The 13,252-nt window shown below is 36.3% G+C and overlaps 1 protein-coding gene across 1 annotated transcript in view; it reads left to right on the top strand.

The window, feature by feature from the left end:
- LRP1 (LDL receptor protein 1) overlaps positions 1 to 13,252 on the top strand; it is a 1,646,373-nt gene that overhangs the window by 83,043 nt on the left and 1,550,078 nt on the right. Inside the window, exon 6 of the mRNA XM_090402369.1 lies at positions 11,421 to 11,575. Within this exon, the coding sequence (XP_090258495.1) occupies positions 11,421 to 11,575 (155 nt within the window). The remainder of the gene's footprint in view (positions 1 to 11,420; positions 11,576 to 13,252) is intronic.

Genomic DNA, 13,252 nt, shown 5'->3' on the forward strand with positions numbered 1-13,252 from the left:
AGTTGAATCAGAAGTAAAACACTTGACCAAAAACTAGAGACTGCAGATATGAGAGTTCTGAGAAAGATTAAAGGTGTGAACATACGGTACAAAGTGCCTTAGATGATAGAAATATAAAATATGATAATGTTGGAGTCTTGACAAGTAACAGACTGATTTGGAGGAAAATTGTAGATAGGAAGTTAGTAATGATCTAAATTTTTCATGTAGTACTATCATATCCTGTACACCCCTTGAGGGTACATGTCAGGAATTTGATGATGATGAAATAACAATTAGCAAAATTTAGACTTTCGATAATAAAAAGACAAATACTTACATGCAAAATTAAACATCACGAACACTCACTACTTACACGTTATCACGTTATGCCAGAATGTGCTGCAACTCGCTGTTTGTTGTGTACAACGGCGATGAATGAATTGGTCAACAACACTCGAAATCACGTGCTTTATAGGTAAAATTTTGCAACTGTTATACAAGTAAAATAGTTACCAATTTAAAAACTACAATGATCATAAAAGAGAAGTTAATTTTCCGCCATATAATAATAAACAACTCATCGCACAGTACGGATTGATTGCCCCATGTTTTCCCAAACTGTGTTCTGCAAGATTCTCCTGGAATTTGTCATTTTAGTTTTCTAAGCATTTTTCATGAATGTATACTGTATTTTCCGGTGTATAAGACGCACTTTTTTACCTTAAAAATTCATCTTAAAAATGGGGTGCGTCTTATATAATGAAGGTAAAGATTGTTTCCTCTTTTCAAAGTCATACGCACTCCCTTTTATGTTCCAAGATCTTGGTAGGCAGTTAATGGTGCAATCAAATTGATGCATGACCTTCACATGACTTCTAGCGCGTCATTGGCTAAGAACTTGGGATGGTCAGAAGGAGATTTTGTACAATTTGCATAAAGAAAAGCGCGCAGAATATGGAAAAATTGCGAAGTGGCCAGAACTAGAGACTGAAGTTTTGAAATGGGTGTAAGGAAATCGGCAAAATGGCATTGCCGTTTAAACAAAAATGATTCGTACATATGCAGTCAAAGTAGCCTGTGAGTGTAACATTAAAAATTTTAAAGGTGGTAAGTCATGGTGTTACCGTTTCATGAAACGTAGTGGACTTTGTATGTGTACAAAAACAAAAATCAGTCAAAAAATGCCAAAAGAATATGAAGACAAAATTATTTCTATATTATAAGAAATAAATGATGATAGAGAATAGTCAAATGACAGTGACATGGGTTTTGCAGGTTTCTGAAAGGTCAGTTTACTATTAAAAATTACCTATTATTTTATCCATTTTTTTTTTTAAAATCATACTTTAAAGTTTAGGTTTTTTCCAGAAAATTGTATTAAATTTCTTGGGTGCGTCTTATACATAGGAGCGTCTCACACACCGGAAAATACGGTATGTTATAGTTGAAATATTCTGAGGAGAATAGCATCGTGAATATGTCAAAGCTCAGACCCAGAACGTCTAAATAACATCCATGTAGCAAATGTTAGTGACCAAGCTGTGTATTTTTAAATGTGGAAGTATTCATGAATTATCATTAATTTTCACACATCGAAACCTTTCAACATTCGGAAAAGGTAATACTGCTGTTTATGACCGATCATAAAAATTGCCTGCAAGCCGATTATAACAATGGACGGCATATCCTCTGTTCTCAAAACTGAATAGAATAACATCTGTGTTGCAAATGTTAGTGACCAATCAGCAAGGAAGTATAAAGAAAATTTTTCTACAGAAATTAAAAATCAATGTAGTCTGTATCTGGTTCTCAGATCTAGTAATACTGAATACTTTCTTCACAAGTTCGTATTGTAGGGTGAAAGTTCTTGTTTTGAAACCATAGTGCTGTGATTTTTTTAAAAGTAATAGGAATACAGATTTAAATTTTAATATGAATAAGAGACAAGGGTCTTTGTTTAATTTTTTTGTTAAGAAATCTCTTATCGAAGGTGTTTATGACGCAACAGATAGTGATTCATTCACCTCCAGCCTACAAAGCAATCTCCAAGATGTACAAAAGGAGTGGAAAACTATCAGCACGCAGGAGAAAAAGTCTGCATTCACTCGTAAGTTGGTGATCAGAATGGGATATGTCAATGAAAATCAGCACAAATTAATTTAATGATGTTGTTTAATTGATGTTTAATTAATTATTAATGATCAATTATTAATTAATAAAAATCAGCTAAATTAACAATTAATTATTAATTAATACATTACAAAATAACCAAGTGTTCCATCATAGGAAAAGTTTGGGAAATGCTGGATTCCCCTTCTGTTGACATGTGCAGAAGTGTCGAAAGGTCTCGTATCTGTGGGCATACTATACATTAGTTTTGAAGTTATGCACCATAACTTCAGATCCATATAAAAAGAGACCCGAGCGTAGTTGATTTTTAATAAAATATGCTGGTCAATTTTTTAATATATCAAATTGTGCCAAAAATGATTAATTCTGAATACCTTTTTTTTTTCAAGAATTAAAGATCATTAAAATCTATGCAAAATGAAAATAATGTATTTATAGTTTACATCGACAAATAATTGCATAAAAAAAGCTAAAAAATAATTATTGATCTAATTATTTAATTAAATCAATAATTATAAAAATTTATTGATGTAATTATTTGTCTCCAAGCTTCTCCCCCTCCTGGAAAACATGACAGCATACCCAACTGAAATGATCACACAATGCCACTGTATATAGACACACACACACACACACACACACACACACACACACACACACACACACACACACACACACACACACACATTGCTTTCAAAGAAGTCAATGGCCATGACATCCACCTAAATATGATGTAGGACCTTTTGCTGTGATGACTGCAGCAATCCTATAGGTCACGCTTTCCAGAATCGTATGATAGTGGTCAGCGGGAATTTTGAATCATTCTTCCTGTAGGCATATAATGAGGTCCTTTGACCTCAACAGATGCTTCAGTTCATCCTACAGATGTTCATTACGGGTGAGATCAAGGCTCTGTGAAGGCCAGTCACGTGCGGTGATGTTCATGTTCACAAGCCATGTATTGATGACTCGTGCATTATCTTGCTGAAAGAGACAATGGTCAGTTCTATTTCTACAGAAGTAGGAGACATTTCATGTCCCAGTGTATGTGCTCTTTGAAAGATGACACTGCATGTTGGTTTGGGTAATGTGGGGTTGCATATTGCAGTCCTATCATGGAAACCCATGTTGTTAGCCTCTGTTCTGAATATTTTTGTTCATATTTGTGTTCCAGTAGGATGCCCAGAACTCCACTTTTAACGTATCGGCCAATGAATGGTGATTTTTATATATTATCTTTAGTAGCACTCTATGGGCACGTTCAGTGAGTGTGGTAGATCACTTACTGTGGGTAGCACATATATTTCAGTATGGTATGACTTGTTGTTAGCTCATCCTATCACACCTCTTTCAAATTCTGGCAGTTGTCTTCTCATCCCTTCTTGCAGCCATATCACCCAGACACAGTTGTACTGACTTGGAAACATTATAACTGCTGCAAACATGTGGCTCTTTACATGGCACAATGCACCCAGCCCATGGGGGGTGTTCGTGACTTTTTTTTCAAGCAGTGTATATACATAAAGAACTTGAGACAAAATACCATAGGGGGAACTCCCAAAAATACATAAAGAAAATGTGCCATTACGTCCCATAGTGGATGGCATTGATTCCCCCACATACAAATTAGCTAAACATTTGGCCAAAGAGCTCACACACTATACTGGCAACACACACCATCACACATGAAAAACTCAGCCCACTTCAAAGCCAGCATAGGAACCTTACACTCCAACATACTGACATAATGGTCAGCTTTGATGTCTCCTCCTTATTCACAAATGTCCCACTCAAGGAAACTTTAGAGCTAATCCAAGCTAAATTTTCTCCCGATATCTCAGCCCTATTTCAGTTCACAATGAACTCAGGCTATTTCATTTGGCAGGGAAAATTCTACAAACAAATAGAGTGGACAGCCACTCTCCCCACCCTTGGTCAATTTCTTTATGGAGACTTTTGAAGAAAAAGCCTTAGCCTCTGGCCCACAAAAACCAACCATATGGCTTCGCTACATTGATGATGTATTTGCTATTTGGCCACATGGCTCTGAAAATCTCCTCTCCTTCCTTACACACTTAAACAACCAACACTCCAGAATCAAGATCACCCTGGAAAAAGAGGAAAACAACAGCCTCCCTTTCCTAGACACACTAGTCACCTGCCAACCTGATGGAACCTTGGTTTTCTCAGTTTATAGAAAACCCACCCATACAGGCAGATACATTCACCAACAAACCACCCCCACCCCCCTCACAACAATATGGAGTGGTGAAAACACTATACAACAGGGCTAAACTAATCTGTTCTAATGACATGGCCCTAAACACTGAACTAAATCACATCCTCAACGCTTTCTCAGCCAATGGCTGCCCCCCCCCCCCCAATCTAAAAAAATATTAAAACCTACAAACCACAGCCCCCCCCCCCCCTTCATAACAAAGATTACTCTAAATCCATCACCATTCCCTACATCCGAGGCCCCCTCAGAAAAAATTACCAAAATTTTAAAAAAACATGACCTCACCTCCTGTTAAAGGCATTACAGAAAATTGGCATCCCTTATCCGCTCCACCAAAGACCAACCACTTCCCCTAGACCTACCTGGTGTATACAGGTCCCTTGCATTTGTAAACTGTCATACTTTGGCCAAACATGCAGGACAGCGAATATCAGAATTTCTGAACACAAGGACTACATCCGGTTTCACAAGTACAGCCATTCTGGTTTTGCAGACCACGCTCTGGATACACGCCATAGAATACGGTGGAAGAAAGCTACAGTAATACACCGTAGCAAATACAAATTCGAAAGACTATTTATGGAATCAGCCTCAGCCCTAAGAAACTCTCCAAACCACAACAAATTTGGTTGTATGCGACTGCCCCAAATTTGGGAGGCATACATCAACAGATCTTCAGCCCATCGGCCAAGAACACCTGCTTAGCCCGCTAGAGGGAACCATCAGGACTTCTAGGAGAATGATAGTTTCATATCTTCATTCTCAGTTACTGTGTTGTAGTGCCTGCATGCACGTGCCTCTTTGTAAGTTCCTTTTGAAAATGGTAACATGACGTTGCCGAAATATCGGAAATATTTATCAAAGTATAATTTAATTTATATAATCGGATCTACATTGTTCAATTCCCTAAGTGATTTAGAAATGCATAACAAACCTATAAGCCTGTCTACGAGAGTCTATATATATGATTCCCAGTTGTGAAGTTACTTCACACACAAACTTTGTTTACTTACACTTCAATAAAGGATTTAAACTAAGAATATAATTTCTTTGCATCTTTAAATTATAGCATAACCAAATGGAAAAACTCTCAACATGAACAGGAGGTGTTCCACATATTGAAAAATATGAATGTGAACACAGCATTGGGACTGGATGGCATATCAGTTAGTGTACTAAGTGAATGTGGAAGAGAATTGGCATTGTCTCTAATAAAGTTGCTCAGTCTAAGTCTTAGCTCTCGCTGGGTTCCAAGGGAGTGGAAAGAGGGTAAGATAGTTCCATTGCATGAAGGTGGTTCGAAGGTAGAGGTAATAAACTACCAACGAATTAATATTTCAGGTGGTTGTTAAAGTATTGAAACAGTTAGTGAAAGGTAAACTATGACAGTGGGTAGATAAGGATGCTATACTCTATAGTGGACAGCATAGTAAAGGGTAGGTCTTGTCTTAGTACCTTATTCATTTTTATAATAAAGTTACAACAGAATTGGATAAAAGTAATGGCTACACCCTGATACTGCTTGACTTTGCCAAGCCATCTGACAGAATGCTATATGGAAAACTATTACAAAAGCTGAAGCAAATGGGAATGGATATGAAGCTAGTAGCATGGTTTTGGCTGACAGACATACACCAGAGAGTAGTATATGGTGGAGTGGAATCTAGGAGAATGATTGTGACTAGTGGAGCTCAGGGTTCTGTACTAAGGCCACAAATTCTTTAATTTGTATATCAATGATATTGGGAAAGATTTAAGAGGTGATATTCAGTTTGCTGATGATGCAAAACTGGGGAGAGCAGTAGTTGATAAAGGTGATGTAGATATCCTGCAGGATCATTTAAATAAATTGGCATTGTGGGCAAAGGATAATAATTGTCAATTTAATGTTGCAAAATGTAAAGTTATGCACTTCAGGTTGAAAAGGTTACATAGGGTGCATTGTATTGATGGTATTGGATTGCATGAAATTGATGAGGCTGGGGACTTGGGGAGTTGAGGTCCAGAGGGCATATTGCAAAAGTTATTAAAATAGCCCAAAGGATTACTTGGTTGTTGGAAAATATGCTAAAAATTAAAGATAGGAAATTATCCCTCTTTATAAGGTCATGATTTGGCTGCATCTTGACTCTTGTGCACAGATTTGGTCACCTGGGTTTCTTGGAGATCAGGATGTGGTAGAGAAGATTCAGAGACAGGTGGCTAACTTAGTGAATATCTTCCTAGGGAGCATGTGGAATGCTTCCTAAGAAAATAGGTTGAAGGTTTGGGTTCCAAAGTTTAGCTGATAGGTGGAAAATATAGGGGACACAGTAGAAACTTCTAAGATATTTAAGTGGATTTATAAAATTGATGCAAAGGAAAATTTTCAGTATATGACAAATAGAGAACTAGGGACATCACCGGAAGTTGTGTAAGACTGTGGTTAGTAGGAGTGTGAGGTCCAGACTTTTTGCTTGGAGTGGTGAAGGAGTGTAATGGATTGCCAGAATTAGTTGTGAGTTCTTTGACTGTTAATGAGTTTAAGGAGAGGTTTATGATATGTTTTGTGGTTGTGTGTGTAGTAGTTGGTTTTGGGTCTCCCAATGAGACCCAAAATATTGACCTCTCCCATCTTCCTTGTCTGTCCTCCCTGAATACACTAAACTTCATAATTAATATGAAAGTCCTTTCATATTTATAGTTGCTTTCATAGAAGACTTTTTTTTTTTTCAGTTGCTGCTATTAGACTTTTCCATTTCTTGCCTTATTTTATTCGATATTCCTCTGTTCTCTGAAAAACTGTCTTCCTCACAATATTTTTCTCAAGAACTGCATCCTCTGTCTGTTCAAGAAATGCATCATTAAATTCATTCTTATAAAAGTTATTGAAGATAAATTTTGGTTTATAAATTATAAACTCACATTAAGAAGAACATGGTATCTGAAATTCCCGAGAGAGAAAGGAGTGGCATATGTGGATGCTGTAGATAAGTTACTTTCTGACTGTCTTAAGCTTAAAAATTTTATTTTTCTTGGTTGTCAGATTTTGAAAATTTGAGAATGCGAAACTTCCTCACACCCACTTGGCATGCTTGTTTGAGCCCTTACTAAAGCCATCTGTTTCAATTTTTTCCCATCTTAGATTTTTTCCTATCATCCCTTTTAAATATAGATGATGATCTTTCCCACCCATGGAAATTCTCTGGCATCATATTTTTCCTAAAATCATTACATTAATGACCAAGAGAAAATTTCCCCACTCCATTTCATGCTACATTACATTTTAAATTCAGCCTCTTTCATTAATGAGAGATGAGGAAAATCTTTAACTTGATTACTAAAACAATCCACTGGTCCATTTAGTATCCCTCCAGTTCTTCTCAAAGCTTGTGCTCCAGGAACAAAAACAACATTTCCTCTTTTTCTCTCTCTCTCTCTCACACACACACACACACACACACACACACACACACACACACACACACACACACACACACACACACACACACACACCTTCATTCTTGATAGGATAATTCAGGAAAACATTGCATTTTCTCACATGGAGGTGAGACCTCTTTCATTAATGAGAAATGAGGAAAATCTTTAACTTGATTACTAAAACAATCCACTGGTCCATTTAGTATCCCTCTAGTTCTTCTCAAAGCTTGTGCTCCAAGAACAAAAACATTTCCCCTCTCTCTCTCTCTCTCTCTCTCTCTCTCACACATATACACCTTCATTCTTGATAGGAGAATTCAAGAAAACATTACATTTTCTCACATAGAGGTGAGGCCGGTGATGTACCACAAAATGAAATCATTGAAAAAATTAATTAGGAATATAGCAGTTTTAAAAATCATTAAAAATGATGAATATAAGCAGTCTAGTTATTGATTTATCTTATGATTTCTGATTATGGTGGTTTTAGTATTATATTAGGATTACAAATTTATAAATAAAGTACCAGATCGACATAATAGAGGTGACTGAAACAAAAAAGACCAAAACTGGTGAGATCTTTCTGAGCAATAAATACAAAATGTTATATTCAGGCAATGACAATCAAGGAAAAGAAGGAGTAGCCATAGTATTCAACACAAAATATGAGGCTAATCTTCTTGAATGGCAGTCAGTCTCAAGTAGAGTAATGTGGGCAAATATGAGAATGGGGAACTGGACAATGAGACTTATTTGTGCCTATGGTCCCACAGAAGGTTCTACTAAGGTAGAAGTGGAGGAATTTTTTGACGCTTTAGAAAAAGCAACTGACACAATGAAAAAGGAAAAGTTGGTCCTTGTTGGGGATCTAAATAGTAGAGTAGGAAATGATTGTGAGACATACAAAAATATTTTGGGAAAATTTGGAGAAAAGAGCAAAGCTAATAATAATGGCAAATATCTGTTGGATTTCTGCTCAGGACATGGACTGGTTATTACTAACACCATGTTCCAACATAAAAATGTGCACAAATTCACATGGAGAGAAGAGGCTAGGAATAAGAAAAGTCTCATTGACTATGTTATTGTTGATAGTGATGTTTTCTCCCTGGTGCAGGACACCAGAGTGTACTGAGGATTTGAAATTGGAAGTGATCACTATTTAGTCTTGAGCAGGATAAAATTGAATTTCATATTGAAAAGAATAACATGTAAGAAAGTTTTAAAGCGAATAAAAGTTGAGCAGCTCTCAGATGTGAACTGTAGACTAAAATACAGAAATATTATTGAAAAGAAAATGAAAGAGTTTGAGAACAGGAATCAAACCTTGGAGATTCAGTGGCAAACTCTGAAGGAAACATTGATTGATTCTGCCAGAGAGGCATGTGGTGAGGTTGTGTGCAAGGATAAAAAAATCAGAACTCCTGGTGGACACAGGAAGTTAAAGAGGCAGTGAAGGAAAAGAAGAAAGCATATCAAAAGTTCCTGGCAAATAAGTCAGCTTTTACTCTTACAGAATACAGAGACAAATGTAAGAAAGCTAAACAGTGTGTAAAACTAGCTAAACAAAAGTCATGGGAGGACTTTGGCAAGAATATAGAAAATAAATATCAAGAAGGTGGCAAAATATTCTGGAGGTTGTTGAAGAAGCTTAGGAATGGAGGAAAGAGTGCTGTAAAAGGAATTAGAGATGATAAAGGTGAAATGAAAACAGGAGAAAAAGATATCCTTGAAGTATGGAGTAATTACTTTGAAAAACTGCTAAATGAAACAAGCAGTGATGACAGCACAGTGATAAAAAACACTGACCAGGCATGCAGTCAGGAATACATATCCATACTTGAAGTAGAAAAAGCCATCAAAGGCTTGAAATGTGGAAAGGCAGCAGGAGTAGATGATATTCGACCAGAAATGCTGAAGTGTGGTGGTATAAGAGTCTTACAGTGGCTGCACTGCATAGTTCAGAAAGCCTGGACAGAGGGACGAATTCCCGATGATTGGAGTAGAGCTCTCATAGTACCCATATATAAAAAGGGAAATAAAACCGAATGTGAGAATTACAGAGGTATTTCTCTACTGAGTGTTCCTGGCAAGATCTATGCAAGTATACTTGAGAAACGGTTGAGAAGAATTGTGGAAGAAAAGCTTGGTGAAGAACAAGCTGGATTCAGGCCAAATAGAGGCTGTCAGGATCAGATCTTCACTTTACGACAAATAGTCGAGAAAGCATGGGAATATAACAAAGATCTGTATTTAAGTTTTGTCGATTTGGAAAAGGCATATGACAAGGTGCCAAGAGAGAAGCTATTCAATACGCTGCAGTTATATGGTGTCAGTGGGGCATTATATCAAGCAATACTTAGTCTTTATTTGAGTTGTGAGTCAGCAGTTAGAATTGAAGGAAGTACAGGAAGATGGTTTAATGTTAAATCTGGTGTGAGACAAGGATGTACATTATCCCCTCTGTTATTCATTATCTATATGGATCACATTATGAAGGAATGTGGTATTAAACCTGATATCGAAATTGGAGATGTTAATGTCAGCTCTTTGCTTTATGTGGATGATGTTATACTTCTAAATAAATCCGCTACAAGTCTGCAAGATTCTCTGACTAAATTGAATAGCTGTTGTAATAGATATGGTATGAAGGTCAGCAATAAAAAGACACAAAGACAATGAAAATAGGCAGAATCATTGAAAATGTCAACTGTGTTGTGAATGGAGAACCTGTGGAACAAGTAAAACATTTCAGCTACTTAGGCACAGTTTTTACTGAAGATGGTAAACTAAATATAGAAATAGACAACAGAATCAGCAAAGCTGGTATCGTGGGAAGTCAATTGAATAAATTCATATGGAATAAGAAAGAAATTAGTCGGAACACTAAATTAGCTGTATACAAGACTGTGTTCAAACCAATTTTAACTTATGGATCTGAAGCTGGGTCAGAAGTAAAACACTTGACCAAAGACTAGAGACCGCAGATATGAGAGTCCTAAGAAAGATTAGAGGCGTGAACAAATGGCATCAATGGCAATATCATATTAAAAATGAGGATATTAGGAAAGAACTTGACATTGTCAGCATCCAGGAATGCGTTAGCAGAGCTAATCTCAGATGGTATGGTCACTTAAATAGAATGGGAGAGGAAAGATTAGCAAAACAAGTGTTCTCTGCCAGGTTGGCAGGAAAACGACCCAGAGGAAGACCAAGATATAGGTGGATTGATACGGTACAAAGTGCTTTAGACGATAGAAATATAAGATCTGATAATGTTGGAGTCTTGACAAGTAACAGACTGATTTGGAGGAAAATTGTAGATAGGAAGTTGGTAATGATGTAATTTTTTCATGTAGTAGTGTCATATCCTGTACACCCCTTGAGGGTACATGGCAGGAATTTGATGATGATGATGATAATGATGATACATGATGTATAGTAGAGAAAATTTTTATATCGATTTAGCATTTTTACAGGAACTCCAGTAACCCCGGAGGGGAAAAACAACATAGCATGATACCATTTAAGAATTGTTTTCATAGTATTTAATATACCCCCCCTCCAAAAAAAAAAAAAAAAATTACAAACAAATAAAATGCTCAATTTTAACTAAATTTTAGTTTTTGTTTGTATTTTGTTTTTATAGTGCCTGAAGATCAGATAACAACCCTGTTGTTTGCCAATTCTGTAAATATTCAGCATATTTATTTAAATGGATCATTAGTTGAAGGAAGTAGCACAACATCTGTTCGAGAGAGTTTAGCTATGGATTTTGACCATCGTAATGGAATTGCTTGCTGGGTATGCATTATATAATTTTTATATATTACAATTAGATTGTGTTATTTAGATTTTATTTTCATTACATATTATTTCAATACCACTATAGTACAGTTAGAATAACATCTTCCATTTGCTTGGGAAGACCTTGATTTGAGTCCTATCTAGGAAGGAACATTTATAGGGACTTTTCAACTTTACTTTCATATTTGATCTTCAAAGCAGGTATTGTAGATTATCTAATCATAGTTAGCCCATAATACTAATATATACTATAGGTTTGCAGCCTTTTGCAGTAAAATTTGCCTTTACAAAAAAGTTAGCTGTTATACAAAAGTAGAAGGTTTCTTCCCCTGTCATCATGGATCTAAATATATGAACTGGCTGTTAAACATGTGCTATTTACAGCCTGTGGAGATAGGATTTACTTCCTAATCCTATTACTAATTAGGATATTTATTTTTTATTTTATTTTTAATATCCCCACATATGAGATTCCATGTGCTGTCAGAAGAAATAAGCAACTTTTGATTTATTTTATTTTATTTATTTATTTATTTTTTAAACAACTGTAGATTGTAGTCTTTAGCAACAACTGCATGGATGAAAAACTGGTTTGATATGTTTGATGCTGGACAGCAAATGGCTGTTGACCAGCAGTTTCTTGCTTCATGGGCCTGAAGAAAAGTGATGGATTGGTAGCAGCCAGTTTAGCAGAACAGCACCTATGAAAATACTTGCAGAAGAAGCATAAGATGATAAAACAGGATGTCTACAAGAAAGTGACTGGAGTGAGTATATTGGGGGGGGGGGTTATTATCTGGATTGTTCTTCTCTTCTAGATAGTATCAAGAAGAAATTTTAGAGTTTTTGGTTCACTATTGAATATGCGAAAATAGTCTTCTAAAGCAGGGTAGATTTGGAATTTATATGATACTAGGAGGCTATGCCCCCCCCCGGCGGCGACGTTGCCCCCCCTAGTTATAGAATGGTAGGTCGGTTCTCCTTGAATTCTGATGACTCGAATTTTGAAGACTCGACACTCAGGGTAGTCCCTGAGTTTCAAAATGTTTCAAAAAATGTGACATAAAAAAAACATGACATAAAAAGCTTATCATTTTATTCATATAGGGTAGATTATTGTTTGTACTGTATGATATTATTATTGTACTGGTGAAAAATGATGTCTTGGGGAAATGACATCTAGATTTTTGGAGGCGGGGTAAGCTGTGGATGTGGTATATTTATTCTAGGAGAGGCTGCAGGTATCACTCAGATAAGAGATATCTGATCTTGCATGTTGATCTCAGTATTATCAAGGGATGAAGATGAAAGGAGGTGAAATAAAACAGGTATGTAGTTTGGTGGCAAGTTGACAAAGTTGTCCTCATTTGATTGAAATATGGCAAGGAGATAATTATTTAGGACAAGATTATGAAAGATCTTGCTTGAGATATGATTGCTGCAAGGCTTGTTGAATGAAAAAGAAGAATGGAGAGTAATAGTATTGACAAAATTACGGATAAGGAGGTTAGAAAAGGCCACTTGTGAATAGGTGAATGAAAGTAGAAAGCCCTGGGGTATTCCATTGGTGAGGAAATCTGAAAAAAGAAAACCATCTAGAATGAGATGCCAAATAGGCTTTTGTGTGTACGTGCATTTTCACATATGGGTCTAGAGTAACTAAATGGGTTTTGC

Source organism: Typopeltis vanoorti, chromosome 2 (genome assembly GCF_054136105.1).
Source record: "Typopeltis vanoorti isolate ZY-2024b chromosome 2, IOZ_Tvanoo_1.0, whole genome shotgun sequence".
Taxonomy (NCBI): domain Eukaryota; kingdom Metazoa; phylum Arthropoda; class Arachnida; order Uropygi; family Thelyphonidae; genus Typopeltis; species Typopeltis vanoorti.